The sequence below is a fragment of the Desmodus rotundus genome, chromosome 9 (assembly GCF_022682495.2).
Source record: "Desmodus rotundus isolate HL8 chromosome 9, HLdesRot8A.1, whole genome shotgun sequence".
Taxonomy (NCBI): Eukaryota; Metazoa; Chordata; class Mammalia; order Chiroptera; family Phyllostomidae; genus Desmodus; species Desmodus rotundus.
This window is the reverse complement of record NC_071395.1, coordinates 48,700,682-48,716,300: the sequence shown is the minus strand read 5'-3', so window position 1 is coordinate 48,716,300 and position 15,619 is coordinate 48,700,682. Positions and strand designations below refer to the sequence as shown.

The following is a 15,619-nucleotide window of genomic DNA, read 5'->3' as shown; positions in this document are numbered from 1 at the left end:
TTCAAAGTGTTCTGGGGCGAGGACAGGGCGGTTGGGGCCTCACCAGTGGCGCACAAGCTCTTCTGAGGCCTCAGGCCTCTGACTGGACCTGATGGGGCCACCGATGGCCAGGCTGGTCCTCCTTCTCCTCTTCCTGCTCCCCAGGCAGGGTGGTGAGTTTTGCACCCTGGTGCCACTGCCCTTCTTGCTGGGGCGGAGGGTCAGGGGTGCGTGTGTATGGAGGGCCGCGAACAGGTTCCAGGGTTGGATTTGTGTCTCTGTGCCCTTCTGTCTCTGTCACATGCATGATCGGTAACCATGGCGTCTGGGGTCAGACTTAGGCATGTCCCCCTGCTCTTGATTTTGTCTTACGTCGGTTGAATGGGCTGGATCTTTCAATCTTTCCCACCTCCCGGAGTTCAATAAGAAACAGCTAAGGAAAGGATAATGAGCAGTGCGTATATGATGGATGTACCTAACACAGCATCATGTCTGATATATGCTCTCTCTCCATCTTGTGGGATCGGGTGGGAAGGGGCCCAGCCTCCTGTGGATGACTGGGTTTAGACTCTTATCCCAGCTCTGCTGTTGCTGCTGTGTGAACTTGGGCAACTTCCGCCTCTCTGTGCCTCAGTTCCCTCTCTGTAAACTGGGGATTGGCAAGGTTTCAGGGCCTCTGGCTGTCAGGCAGGGCTGGAGTCCAGGAGACCCTGGATTGCTTTGGAGGAGCAGCCTGAGAAGTGGGTGGGTGGGGAGTCGGATGGTTGGATGCATAGAAGGATGGGGGGTTGAGTGGGAGGGCGGGGGGGGTACACAGATGGAAAAGTGGGTGAGGGGTGGATGGTCATTAGGCCAGCCGCCAGGCTGAGCCCCTCTCCCCATGCAGTGAAAGGTCAGGACTGTCGTTATCTCTTTGTTGTCTTCACAGCTGAATCCTGTGGTACCACCAGGTGCTGTTTTCAGGACCTGCCCTATCCGAATGCAGACTCAGGTCGGGCACTTTCCCATTGGGGTCCTGCAGGGCTCTGTCAGAGGAATCCCTAGCAGCCCCTCCCCCAGCTCCCTCCTGCCCAGCCAGAGACTCGGGCCCACCTGGGGTCTCGGGAGCTCCTACCTGACAGTCTGCCGCATGTGCTCCCCAAGCTTGGGTGTCCTGAAGCAGTTACACTCTCGGAGCCTCGCCTCCTCCCTCGCAGGGTTGCAGGGCTGATGTCTGCAGCTGTTCAGATCGGTCAGCACGTGGGGCTCAGCAGCTGTTAAAGATTTTGAATTTTTAATACCCCCCACCACGGCAGACGTTGCTGGGACATTCAGGCTTACAGTGCACCCCACCTAGATCCTGCCGCTGAGCAGGTGCATCATCCATTCTTTTGTTCAAGAATATTTACTGAGCACTTCCTTTGTGCACACGCAGTCCTAGACATGAAGGAATCAGCTGCCAGCCCAGCTGTCCTCCTGGGGTCACAGTCCCCTGCGGGAGGTAGATGACAGGTCCATAAATGCTTGTGTGGCCTACAACGATGTGTGAGGAGCAGGCTGAGGGATGGAAAGGGAGGGGGCTGCGTCTGGTTGGCTGGTTGTAGGGGAGGTGACAGGGAAGGAAAAACTGGATCTGGGGGAGGGGGCACAGCACGTGCAAAGGCCCTAAGGTGGGAGTGAGCCTGGTGTGTTTGAGGGTCCATGGGGAGGCTGGTATGGCTGGAGCAGGGGAGCAGGGGTGGTGACGGGAGTCATGAAGGGCACAGGAGGGTGCCGGGAGCCGTTCAGCCTGTGGAGATACCGGATTACATACGTGTCACGAAGATTCACCCCGAGGGTGTCAGCAGAGACCCTCCTCTACTCTGGTCTGTTCTCAAACTTCCAGGATCTCCTCCAGCCTCAGCCTCGGGCCCCAGGGACCTGAGCTGCTACCGGGTATTTGGTGCTGGTTACGAATGCTCCTGGGAGTATGAGGGGCCCGCGGCTGGGGTCAGCCACTTCCTGAGGTGCTGGTGAGGACCGCTCCCCAGACCCCAACCCCTCACCCACCATCCTGCCCTTGGCCCTGACCCAGTGCCCCTGCCCTTAGATGGGTGATCGCAGCCCAGGGCTGGTCCTTGTCCCTCCCTCGGCATCAGTTTCCCATGTGAGCGGGGAGGGTGGGGGCTCTGTTGTGAGGGGTCAGGTGGGTGGGCACCCTAACTGGGCGGCAGTCTTTCATCCTCACCAGGCCCTCGATCCCAGGCTGACCCCCAAGGAAGCCCCAGGCTGAGGAGGGGGAGTCAGAGGGGCAGAGGAAGATGAAGGGAGGTGATGCACGCTGTCTGCTGTGGCTGAGACATTTCTGGAGTCCACTCGGACCTGGATTCGGCACCAACACCTTCCTTCCCTCAGCCTCAGACCCGGGCGCTGCTGCTACTTCTCCACGGGCTCAGCCACCAAGCTGCAGTTCTCCGACCAGGATGGCGTACCTGTGCTCTCTGACGTCACTCTCTGGGTGGAATCCTGGGCCGCCAACAGGACGGAGAAGTCACCTGAGCTTACCCTGAAGCTACACTATAGCTCTGGTTAGCACCCTGGTCTCCTCCTCCTCCTTGCTGCCTTTCCCTCACCCAGAGATGCCTCTAGTCACCAAGCCTAGACCTAGGGAGATTCTGGGCCCCTGGCAAGGGGCTTGACAATCCCAGCCATTCACACAGCACACACTATGTGTGTCTCGGCTGAGTCAGACACGGTTCTCTTCCCCATCCCCTACTGCCGGACACTCAGGTTGCTTCTGGTTTCTCCCTGACACTATAGTGCTGCCAGGGCCCTGCTGTTTTTTTCCAACTGTTTTTATGAGTCAACAACATGCATTTAGCATATAGTTTTCAAACTGCTACTGTGTATCACACTGAGTCATAGGGACATGGGCCAGGCCAGCAGAAGTTGAAAGTCCAATCCTAGGGCTTGGGACTGGGATGAGGTGAGCGAGGCAGCACTTTAGGTCCAAAATTGTAAGGGGGTGCCAAAAAACCCTCAGTAGTTGATAGAAAAAAACATTGTAACACAATATTTTTAAAAAGCAAAAATAACCCTGGCTGGTGTGGCTCAGTGGATTGAGCACTGGCCTGTGAACTGAAAGGTCGCTGGTTTGATTCCCGGTCAGGGCACACACCTGGGTTGTGCACCAGTCCCCAGCTGGGGGCATGCGAGAGGCAACCAACCAGTTGATGTTTCTCTCCCTCCCTTCACGTTCTTTCTAAATATAAATAAATAGAATCATCTTTGAAAAATTACATATACAAATTAAAATACAATGTAAAAAATCCACGACAAACAAAATATCAAAATTTTAAATACAGACAGGATCCCACCTTGTATTTGTACAACGTTGCCTCACTCACCTCGCCCTAACTCTGGCGCTTCCTCTGCCTTCATGGAGCCTGGATTCAAGTGGGGGTGAAGGACCAGGTGGGGTCAGTGCACGTGACCAGATGCTGCTGAGAGGTCAAGGGAGGCCTCTGGCTCAAGCTGAGTTCTGAAGGGTAAAGTGAATCCAGCAGGAAGAAAGGGGGGAGGCGTGTTCCAGGTGGAGAAGTGTGTGCCGCCGCAAGGTCAAAGTCCCTGAGGTAGAATTGGGTATGACAAGATAGAGGTCAGGCCCCTTGAAGTAGGTCTCAAAAGTTAATTTTCCCAGTAGTCCTCCAGAAAAATAGAATTTATTAATTATCCTCTTGTCTGCAATTGGTACGAGTGGCTGTCTCGCCACAACCTTGTCAGCAACGGGTGTTAATATTTTAAAGATCTCTTCACTAACAGGATCCCGTGTATACATTTTGACTCTTTGACCTGTAGAATCCCAAACTTGGGTGGGAGCTGTGAGGGCGTCCCTGATTCACATTTGGGGGAGTTGGTGGGTTACCCTGGGCTGGGCAAGGCATGGGAAGATTTTCTGGAATTTGTGGAACCAACAACTCACACCAATGCCGGCTTCCCCTCTCCAACCTCCACCTCTGCTTCCAGTTCAATACGACCCTCCACCAGCAGACATCCAGGTGTCGGGGTCAGCAGGGCAGCTGCACATGAAGTGGGAGACTCCAGCTGGCCAGGAAGGCACCGAGGTACAGTTCCGACGCCGGACACCTGGCAGCCCGTGGAAGTTGGTGAGTTTGTTCCTCAGGTCAGGGGTGGGCACAGGCCTCTCCCAGGGCACTTTCTCCCCTAAATCAGTGTCACCATCCCTACATCCGTTACCTGTCCTGCCTGGCCTCCACTCTTGCTCCCTGTCTAGCCTCTGAGGTCTGTCTGACATGCATCTCTGATTGTGACCTCCCTTGTTCTCACACCCTCCATGGCTCCCTATTGCCCCCAGAAGGGCATCCTTGTCCTCAGCCAGACCTCACTTGCCTTGTGCTTCCTCTGGGGCCCTCCTGAATGGCCACGATTCTCTACCCATGCCCTGGATTTCTGGCCTCCTTCCCTGTGTTCAGGAAGTTCCCTCCACCTGCTTGCCGCCCTCTCCATGCGAGCACATGCGTGTCCAGCCCACCCTCAGAATCCAGCTCAAGGGGCCCCTCTTCCAGGAAGCTGTTCTTCCACCCGTTCCTTCCTTCCTTTCTCCTTCTCTTTTTAAAAATTAACATATAGCCCTGGCTAGTATGTCTTAGTGGATTGAGCACCAGACTGAGAAGCAAAGGGTCGCTGGTTCGATTCCCAGTCAGGAAGCATGCCTGGGTTGGGGGCCAGGTCCCCAGTAGAGGGCTCTCAAGAGGCAAGCACACATTGATGTTTCTCTCCCTCTCTTTCTCTCTCCCTTCCCCTCTCTCTAAAAAATAAATAAATAAAATCTTAAAAAAATAATACATAATTGACATACAGCCTTCTATTAGTTTCAGGAGTATAACATAATAATTCAAAATTTGCACATATTGCAAATGATCACCACAATGTCTAGTTCACTTGTGACGACACCACACACAGTTACAGGTGTTCTTTTTCTTGGGATGAGACCTTTTCAGACTGACTCTCTTAGCAACTTCCACACGTGCCGTGCAGTCGCGTTACCTATAGTCGCCACGCTGCGCATTGCATCTCCGTGACTTATTTCATAACTGAAAGCTTGTAGCTTTGGACCACTTTTAACCATTTTGCCTACCCCTCACCCCCAACTCCCTGCCTCTGGCAACCACTGATCTGTTCTCAGCATCCATGAATTCAGTTTTCTGTTTTTGTTTTAGATTCCACATATGAGTGAGGCCCTATGGCGTCTGTCTTTCTCTGACTTACCTCACGTCTCAGCACAGTGTTCTCAAGTTCCGTCCCTGCTGTCACAGGTGGCAGACTTCCTTCTCTTTCTGAGGCTGACAGCATCCCACTGTATGCACATATACACACTTTCTTTTCCCATTCCCCCAGTCACAGACACCTTGGTGGCTTCCAGGTCTCGGTTACTGTAAATAACGCTGCAATGGACGTAGAGGTGCGTATGTATCTTTGAGTTAGTGTTTTTGTTTCCTTCGGATAAATACCCAGAAGTGGAATTGCTGGGTCATATGGTAGTTCTATTTTTAATTTAAAGCTTTTTTCTATTTATTGATTTTAGAAAGAGAGAGGAAGTGGTGAGGTGGGGGAGAGAGAGAGAGAGAGAGAGAGAGAGAGAAAGCCAGAGAAACATCGATTTGTTGTTCCACTTATTTATGCCTTCACTGGTTGATCCTTGTACGTGCTCTGCCCGGGGATCGAACAGGCAACCTGGGTGTATGGAGACGATGCTCTAACCACCTGAGATACCCAGCCAGGGCTATTTTTAATTCTCTGACAAACTTCCACACTGCTTTCCATGGCGGCTGCTTTAATTCACAACCCCGCCAACGGGGTGCCACGATCCCTGATGTCCACACCCTCACCAGCAGTGGTTACCTCTTGTCTCTTTGACGATGCTCATTTTAACAGGTGTGAGGTGGTATCCAGTGTGGTTTTGATTTGTATGTCCCTCGTGATGAGTGATACTGAGCGCATTTTCATGTACCTGCTGGCCACCTGTGTCTTCTTTGGACCTTCATTCACTCTTCAGCCGCTGTCTATTCCCTGCTCTGCTCCCCACCCCCCGCTGCCTCCAGCCAGACCAGCCTGTGCCTGCAGGAAACCTCAGCCCAGACCTGTCACCAAGGAGCCTCCAGCCTGAGGGAGACAGAGGCCCCCAGCCTGTGCGTTGTGGCCAGGCCCCCTCTCCCTCAGACTGGGAGCATCTCGAGGGCAGGGAGTTGCCTCAGCTTCAGCCCCATCTTCCCTCCAAACCAGTGTCCCACCCTGAGCCTCCATCTCCCCGTTGGGTGACTAGGTTTGGATCAATCAGCAGCAGGTGACATGGGGCTCTGATCGGCGGGGACCTCTCTGTGCTTCATGTACAGCCCTCTAAGCACACTCTGCAGGAGACCCCTCAGACCGCTTTGCAGATGAGGAAGCTGAGGCTCAGGATGTCATGGACCTCTTAGGGTGACAGGGGGCGTGGGGGGCAGGGCTCCCCTGACGCCCAGCACTGCAGGCAGGTGGGTTTTGCTTCCTAAAATAATCTTCTAGGAAATTATAAATTCTGTCTCCTAAAATAATTATTTTAAATAAATGTTTAATCTCAGAGTAATCTTAGGTTTTCAGGAACTTTACAAAGAAATACAAAGAGCTCCCATAGAACCTTCGCCCGCTTCCCTCTTGTTCGTGCTCACACCCCCGGCTGGGCGCGGAGCCCCTCGCCATGGACCGAACTCCAGAGGGAGGCTATTGGGTGTTACCCATTTTTCTAGGAATGTCTTCTTTTTTCCCTTCGATCTAGTCCAGGGTTCCACATCGCACTCAGTAAAATAATATTTTAAAATAACATGTTAATAATAAAAGAATATTTTTATTAATAATATTAGAGCTAATATTTTTCAATGCCAAAATGTCAGACAACATATAAATATGGTTTCGTTCCAGGGTGACTGTGGACGTCAGGATGAGGCTGGCTTCGGTGAGAATAACAATAGCAACAGCAACAGCTGCAACAAATTAGTGTGAACCAAGTCCCTACTGTGTGCCCGGCCAGTGCTAAATTCTTTGTGCACCTGTTGGCCTGCCCTGTAGTTCTGTATTGGATTATTTCCATTTTAGAGGTGAGGAGACAAAGACTGGTGGGTGGTGGGGTGAGAAGACACATTTCAAGGGGTGACCCTATTGGGACGTGAACCAGGGACAGTGGAAGAAGTAGATAATCCTGGAGGCCCGAAGAGGACAGGCCCTGGCCTGTTCCTGCCATGTCCTCAGGGCCTGGCACACAGCTGGCTCTTAGTAACAATACTGTAGTATAATTGTATAGTTACATGTATACAATTGACACCCAATAAGTGCATGTACACAGTTGGCATTCCATAAATGCACAGTGATAAGTGACCAGTGCCATGCCCCCAGCACCCCTGGGTGTGGGACAGCCCGTTGGCCTGACGTTTGCCCTGTTTCCCTCCAGAGTCATGCTTCTGCCCGCTGGAGGTAAAGGAAGCCCAGGAATTTCAGCTAAGGCGGCGGCGACAGCTTGGGTCAGGGGCCCCAGGAGGTCCCTGGAGCAGCTGGAGCAGCCCCGTGTGTGTCCCTTCTGGTGAGAGTGCCCAGAGCCACAGGAATAGGGGCAGGCACCGGAAATACGGCAGTGGGTGTTAGAACTGAGGTGGCAAGTGTCAGAAACTAGATGACAGGTTTTTGAAATAAGGCGCAGGAGAAACTGGCGAAAATTATTAACAAGTGGAACTTTATAGATTGTGTTGAATCCATAATCTAAAAAGAAAACATGTATTGGTCTTTCTCTGCTTCCAATTCATTTGGTTGGTTTTGTTCTTTTAAAGTGGCACACGGAGTTGACAGGTGGAAGTGGCTCTGTCAGGAAGATATTTTCCCAAATCACACAGGAAGCTGGAGCCTGGGCAGCTCGGGAGTGGACATGTGGCCTCGGGGCAGGGGTCGGGGGGTGGGAATGAGGTGACTGTCAACATTTGTCACCAGTGCTGCCAGCTGAGGTCCCCTCCTGTCCAATGACATATCTCCTGGAAAATAACACTGAGTTGTTTTCAGATTTGTCCTTAAATTGGAAAAGAACACGTAACATAAAATGAGCCATTTTACACATTTTTAAGTGTCTAGTTCTATCACATTAAGTACATTTGCGTTGTGGAATGCATCTCTATGTTTTCAGATTTGGAAAGGTATTTAAGAACCCATGGAGTCCTGTGATTCATGGGAGGGAAGGAAAAGGTCCCAGGCCCCCATCCAAGGTCTGCAGGAGGTTGTGAGAAAGGGCAATGCCCCCTCCAGTGTCACTGTCTTGCTGTCTCGTGGCAGAAACCCCCGCAAGGCCCAAGGTGTTGTTCTTGGTGGAGCCGCTTGGCCCAGATGGGAGGAGGCGAGTGACCCTGAAAGGGCAGGTAAGGAGGGCTGTTGCAGGACTGTGTGTGCAGTGGCCTGGGGAAAAGAAGACAAGAGACTGGGGGGTGAGGGGCAGTGTGCAAGTGGGACATGGAGGGAGACAAGACATGGAGGTGGCAGGAACTGGGAGGACCGTGGGTTTAACTCTGAAGATACTGGGGAGCCATGGAAGGTATGTGAGCAGAGGAGCAACTTAGCTGGACTCGTGTGCTCTCGGGCTCCCTCTGGTGGCCATCAGGGGAATATATTGTGGGGAGCTCTGGTGGACGCTGGAAGGCCAAGGAGGGGTCAATGGTGTTGGTTTGGATGGAAGATGATTTAAGTCCCCAAATCAACCCACTTAGTACAGTCTACTTAGCCCCACTTTACAGAGAAGGAAACTGAGGCACAGGAAAAATCTTTTGCTTGGGTCAGGGGCAAAACCATGACAAATTTCACTATAACTGACAACCGGGTCCCCAGTGGGCCATCACAATACGCCTACAGAGAAGTTCCTTTGTTTCCAGGGTTTCCTCTCATTTTGATGCCTTTTCTTAGGAAAAATTTCCAGAGTTGAGGTCACTGGGTCCAAAAATGGAAACTTTTTTGCTGGTTCTCAGCGGGTTTTGCCAAATTACTCTCCCCGCCAAAAACCAAAACCAAACAAAAATCCAACACGCGCTGGCTGTGAATGCCAGTTTCCCAGCAGCCTTGGTAGCACCAAGGTTTATTATTTTTCAAATTTTTGGCACATGTCGTAGGCTGTGGACTGTGGCTGAGTCTGTGTTCGTGGGCTGTGCCCTGGTGTCGGCTCACGAGGACAATGAGCGTGTGCAGGTCCCAACAAGCCGTCTCTCCTGCTCATGACAGCTGCCTCAGCTCCCGCTCCCAGAGGGCTGCCGCGGGCCCAAGTCTGGCGCGAAAGTGACCTACCGCCTGCACCTGCACATGCTGTCCTGTCCATGTAAGGCCCAGGCCACCAAGACCCTGAGCCTGAGGACAACATTCAACCTTTCGGGCGCTGCCTACGACCTGGCCATCATCTCCGAGAATCGCTTCGGCCGCGGGCCCAACCAGTCATGGCACATTCCTGCCCACGCACACACAGGTGGCTCCTAGGGCCGGGGATGCTGAGGCGGGGCCCTGGGACCTGGGCACCTCTCAGCTAGACTAGGGTGAGGCTGGTGCGGCTCAAAAATTAAGGGGGTGTCTAATTTAGGGCTGTGCCAAAACAGTAATCAAGATACATAAAGTTATAATGCAGTATTTAAAAAAATTCTCACCAACTAACTACAGCCTGGGCCAACTGTCTCTTTTGTAAATAAAGTTTTTTGGGGACAAGGGCTAGAGGATCAGGGCGTGGTGAGTGAGACAAGGTCATGCAAGTACAGGGTGGAATCTATGTTCATTTAAAGATTTTATTTTTATTTAATTTTAGAGAGGGGAAGGTGGGGAGAAAAAGAGGGAAACATCAATGTGTGGTTGCCTCTTGTGCACCCCCTACTGGGGACCTGGCCCGTAACCCAGGCATGTCCCCTGACTGCGAATTGAACCAGCGACCCTTTAGTTTGCAGGCCAGAGCTCAATCCAGAGCTGCACCAGCCAGGGCTCTACCTTCATTTAAAATCTTGATAGTTTCTTCAATTATATATATATATTACAATATTTTATATAAATCATTATATATTATTTTAAGTAAATTATTATATATAATATATACATATATACACACACACTAAGTGTGTATACATATGTTTATATATGAACATGGCTTGAGCCGTGCCTCCCTGTGTGAACTTGGGCTGGTGGCTCTCCCTCTCTGAGCCTCAGTTGCTATATCCTTGGGGTGACCATGGTTTCACCGTGTAGCAGAGTAGTGTCTGCGCAGCACTGGGCACTGGCCCGGGGCCCAGAGTCAGTGCTTGGAAGCAACCCCCACCTCTCTGAGGTTGCTGCAGACGCCCTTAAACCAGGGAGTGCGAGAGATGCGCCCAGGGGACTCAGTGGGTGTGTCCTGGGCCCCTGAGCTCTGGTCCTGTGCCACCCACCGCTGGAGCAGGAGATGACCCCCGGGCTGGTGCAGGGAGTGTGTCAGTCCAGGGAGCACTGATGGGGGTGTCCTGGCAAGGAACCCTTGGTCAACCCTTGGCTGTGGGAAGACTCAACTTATTTAAACAGCCTCTCTGTCCCCTCTGTGCCCAGTCTCCTACCTGGCAGGTCCCAGTGTGGGGAGACCGAGATACTGACACGCTGGGCCCTAGGCGGGGAGAGCTGGGCGAGTGGGTGGGGAGGGACAGCAGAAGCTGCGGTGGGGGCGGGGGCGGGGATGGGGGCGGACCAAAGCAGCTGTCCTGACATGCCTCCCTGTCTCCTTTCAGAGCCAGGAGCTCTGAATTTCAGTGCTGGGGCCAATGGGACCACTATGAGTTGGCCGGACTGGGCCCCGGGCCTGACGTACTGCATCGAGTGGCAGCCCCAGGACCGGGATAAGAGCACTGCCACCTGCGCCCTGACTGCACCCAAAGACCAGGATCCTGCTGGAACTGGTACCATGATGGCAGCGGCCGCTGCCTGCCTCTGCAGCCCCTGTTAGAGCTCTGCCAGCTCAGACCTGCAGGGACTGTACACGTAGGGTGTCTGAGGCCCAGAGAGGTCTGGCCACTTGCTTGAATCATGCAGACTGGAGGACAGGCTGAGACTCACCCCTCACACACATGCATGCCGGAGCCTCCTGCTGGGAACCTGGAATGTCAGGGCTCAGCCCTGGGCGGATGGCACCCAGGCGGGTAATGAGTCTCACATTCCATGGTGTTTCTTAAACATTCACCCTCATCAAGGAAGGTGGCAGATAGCAGGGTGTGCTGGTGACAAATTAATGAGGCTTCTGGAGGGAAAGACAGGGTGCCATGTGGCCCAGGCAGCTTTCACTCTCTCACTTCCTGCCCTGGGCCAGGCCTGGCCTGGGCCACAGGACGCTTTAGCCTTGACCTGTCCCTCAAAGAGCTCCACCTGGGAAAGAGCTGGATCTGGATACCCTGCCCATGGAGTAACGGCTGGGCTGGAGGGGTTAGGGGTGGGTTGAGTGGCACGGGGAAGGGATCCTAGAGGAGGGGACATTGGTAAGGGCTTTGAAGTATGGGTAGGAGTGCTCTAGGCATTGCTTGCTGATGGCACAGCCAGTGCAAAGGTGCTGAGGTGGGAACACAAACTATTTACTGGCCTGGTCCTTGCTCACTCTTCCAGCAGCCCACCTCTGGAGCCGAGCATCTGGGGCATTGGAGCAGAAGGTCTGCTACCGCATCACCATCTTTGCCTCTGCACAACCCAAGAAGCCCAACTCATGGTCCTCGGTTTTGTCTACCTACCACTTTGGGGGCAATGGTGAGTGGCCCAAACTTGCCAGGTGGTCTCCCTGGAATACTCCGCAGTGGCCCTAGGAGTCAGGAGGAGGCAATAAGCATTATTTTAGAGGAACCTACTGCACGTTGGGTCCTGGCCATAGGTTGGACATGTAGAGTGAGCTCAGTCCACCCTTAAGACACCCTGAGAGCCATTGCCCATTTTATAGATGAGAAGTGAGAGCAGGCTCAGGGAGCGGGGGTGATAGCACTTGAGTGGTAGAGCCAGGAGTTCTAAGGCAAGGTTACCTGGACAGTGCTGGGCTGGAAGTGCTTGGCTAGCGCTCTTGCAGTTGACCGTGGCAATGGCTCTGGTTGCAGCCTCAGAGGTTGGGAGCCCCCAGCACATGTCGGTGAAGATGCTCAGCCCAGACTCGGTGTCGGTGGACTGGAGGCCATCTCCACTGAGCACCTGCCCCGGCGTCCTAAAGAAGTACGTCGTACGCTGGTGGGACCAGGACAGCAACCAGGTGTCTGGTACGTGGGGCAGCGCAGGTCTGGCTGGGGGAGGGAGTCTGGGCTTGAGTCCTGCCCTGCTGGCTGGCCCTAGCACCTCGCTGCCCCTCTCTGGGCCTTGGTTACCCATAACACAAGGTGTTGGACTCAAGGGTCTTGACCACCCCTTCTGAACCAGAGAGGGCCCAGTAGGCACTGGCCGAGCACGCACGACGTGCCAGGCGTGTGGATGGCACACCCTCACTCGTATCAGCAGTTCTATTCCCATGGTGTGACCACCCACCTGGGGGGGGACGGGGACACCCCACTGCCGGAGCCTGGCCTGGGAGTAAAGGGGTCCACAGACCCACAGTTGCCTCCCCGCGCAGAACTGCCAGTGAACCCTTCAGAGACCCAGGTCACCCTCCGTGGCCTGCGGGCCGGAACAGCCTACAGCGTGCAGGTGCGAGCAGACACGGCCACACTGCGGGGCGCCTGGAGCCAGCCTCAGCACTTCCACGTGGGTGAGTGCGGGCCAGGGGCAGGGCCCAGGCATTTACCCAGTGTGCGCTGCCCCACCCCACCTGAGCTGAAAGCATTCATGCATCGCCTTCAGGAGAAAGTCCCAGCCTGATCTGCTCCCACCACCTCCACCAACCTCATCCTATACCTTCTCCTTTGAACCTTCTCTCACACCCCTGTGGCCTTACCCATGAGGGCCCCTCTGCCTGGAATGTTTGTTCTCCCTGTTGGCAAACTCCTATTCATCCTTCAAATCTTAGTGCGTAAGCTTCCTCCTCCAGGAAGTCTTCTGTGCTTCCCTCTGGGCACCCTCCAGCTGTGATTGCCTCTCTTCTGTACAGAACACCCTGGGAATAGGTGGGGGTGTCTGTGTCTGGCTCTGCCTCCCCCAGCTGGGGGATCCGGGAGAGGAAGAGGAAGCAGAAGGACTATTTATTGAGTAAATGAACAAATGCATGTCAACGAATGACTGTCTCTCATCACAAAGCTAAGGAGGTGGGCTCCTTTGTCTTGAGGCGTGTGGCTGTGAGGCGTCTGGAAACTGTACGATCCCTGTTCCTGCTGTGCTTCCTGCCTGTTGTCCTTGCAGTGGAATGCGGAATAGCAGTCAGGCTGGGTGCGGTGGGGCAGCCCTGGGTCCGGGGCAGCTACAGAGTCCTGAGTGCCTCCTGTGGGCCAAGCCCCACAGTCACAGGGTCAGGTGGGTCCCCCGGTTCTCCAGTTCACAGATGAGGAAACTGAGGCACAGTGGGGGCCCGTGGTGTGCCAGGGTGAACAGGGAGTCAGTGGAGGGCCTGGCCCACCCAGCTCCCTCCCTGACAACTGGCAGGAGGTATTCCTCCCCCAACCCTAGCTCTCCCTCTCCCAAGAAATCCGGCTGCCAGAGGGGTCTGATTTGGCCATCATCCTCATGTCTCTGGGGAGCTTCCTGAGCGTTCTCCTCCTGGGCGTCCTAGGGTACTTCAGCCTCAACAGGTAACTCATTACCTCCCCTTGACACGGTCCGCCGCCAACAGCTATCGTAACAGTAATAACAATAGAATAACCACTCACGCCTAGCAGGGATTTGTGCTCGGATGGCCAGGGCATCCAGCAGTGGGGGCCGAGCTGGGATGTGACCCTGGGGCTGCAGACCCTTGTGCGGCCTTCCCTAGTCCACATCCTCACTCCCTGTACAACCTGGTGAAGATACAAAAAGTCAGAAGAATGAAACTGTAAGAAGAGCCCGAAGCACTGCTCCTCTGACCGGCTCCCCTCCTGCTCCAGGGTCTTGCCGCACCTGTGCCCGCCCCTGCCCACACCTTGTGCCAGCACTGCTGTGGAGTTCCCTGGCAGCCAGGGGAAGCAGGTAAGGTCTCTATGTCTAATTCCCAGTCCTGATTGTTGGGTCCATACTCCGGGCCAGGGATCTGCTGAGTATTCTACCCTAACTAACTAAGGCAGAGGCTCAAAAAAAACCTGTCTTATTTTAATGAACTGTAGAAATTATCCCTGAAAGTATATGTCCTATTTTATAGATGCACAAGCAGAGGCTAAAAGAGAAACTTCCTGTGGGCCATTTCCTAGCAGCAGAAACAACTCAGAGTGGCTTTAACCAAAAGAGAAATTGATAGGGGGAAAAAAAAACAAAACCCCAGGGTGTGGGCTTCAGGCATGGCTGGATCCAGGGTCTATGGATCCATGTTTCTGTGCTGCTGTCCTCCCTACAGGCTTCTCTTTCAGGCAGGCTCAGCCTTCCCCCGTGGAAGAGAATGTCCATTTCCCCCATTAACCGGAGCAAAACTCTCAGGGTCACATGCCCATCCCTGGGCCTATGGCAGGATCCAAGAGACTGGGGTGCTCCAGTTGGTGGGGCCAGGGTCACATACCCAGCCCCATTAATTAGAGAAGAGCAGGTGCAATTTCCCAAAGAGAAATGGAGGCCCTTCCAATGGATCCTCACATTGGTCTCAAGATGTTAGAGAATTTAGCCAACAGGGACCAGGACCACCCCATCCTTATGTAAATGGGAAATGGGCCCTGCCCACAGTCTCAACCTGTCCTTCCTCTCCAGGTTTGGCAGTGGACCAGTACGGCAGACTTCCTGCAGGAGGAGGAAGAGTCCCTGAAAGAGGCCCTGGTGGTGACCATGCCCTGTGGAAAAGGTGACAGGGCTGACTTGGACACACCCAGCCCTCCCAAGGCCAAGACAGAGCTGCCTCGGGATGCCCCTGAGCCAGCGCTAGACACAGAGCTGCCCTTGGAAGACAGGAGACAGGTGCGAGGACATCCTGAGGCAGGGGCCCTGGAGCCCAGTGGGCAGGACAGGCTGGAGGACAGCTCTGTTCAGGCTGCTGGACTGTCCCTGCTCCTGGGAGAACAAATGCAGAGCCCCAGGCCCAATGGTACTTGACACAGGGGCCTGGAGGCCTGAGGGAAAAACAGGACTGTCTGCCTCATATCATGGACGGGAAGACTGATGTTGAAATCACAGCAGCTGGTTATTAAATGCTTATTGCATCCCCAGCCTCTTTCGTTCAGACACTTGCATGATGCCTGAGGTGTGTCACTGTCCTATTTTACTAGTTTACAGATGTGACCACTGAGGCACAGAGAGGGCCATGGCTCTCCTGCAGCCACACAGCATGGGAGGGAGTCAAACTCCGGCCAAGGGACCCATACCCCATTTCCAGATTCTGCCACATTGCTCTCTCCCCAGTCCTGTGAGGGGAACCCTAAGAACCTCCATGAAACAGAAGCTGTTATATGACACTGGGCCTGACATCAGTGGGGCAGGGACAGGCACTGTCGTTGGCCTGTTTGGGTGGAATACACTGGCGGGTGGTCCAAAAGAGGCTAAACTGACCCAGGGTCTTGGTTCGCGCATCCTGTCCCAGGAGCACTGGACGGGGAGTCTG

General features: G+C 53.9%; 1 protein-coding gene across 3 annotated transcripts; it reads left to right on the top strand.

The window, feature by feature from the left end:
- Positions 1-15,258, top strand: IL12RB1 (interleukin 12 receptor subunit beta 1). Of its 3 annotated transcripts, none has more exons than XM_045195901.3 (15): positions 1-152; positions 908-1,823; positions 2,353-2,525; positions 3,964-4,103; positions 6,913-6,946; positions 7,439-7,567; positions 8,305-8,387; positions 9,238-9,475; positions 10,746-10,913; positions 11,611-11,748; positions 12,087-12,242; positions 12,590-12,724; positions 13,592-13,697; positions 13,989-14,070; positions 14,776-15,258. In XM_045195901.3, exons 2-15 carry the CDS (start codon positions 1,660-1,662, stop codon positions 15,112-15,114), a joined length of 2,085 nt encoding a protein of 694 aa, XP_045051836.2. In that variant the 5' UTR covers positions 1-152; positions 908-1,659; the 3' UTR covers positions 15,115-15,258. The 3 variants fall into 3 exon arrangements, with proteins under 3 accessions (XP_045051836.2, XP_024416451.3, XP_045051837.2); XM_024560683.4 differs by having other exon boundaries at positions 908-1,970; XM_045195902.3 differs by lacking the exon at positions 1-152 and having other exon boundaries at positions 1,711-1,823; positions 2,172-2,525.
- The last annotated feature ends 361 nt before the right edge of the window (positions 15,259-15,619 follow it).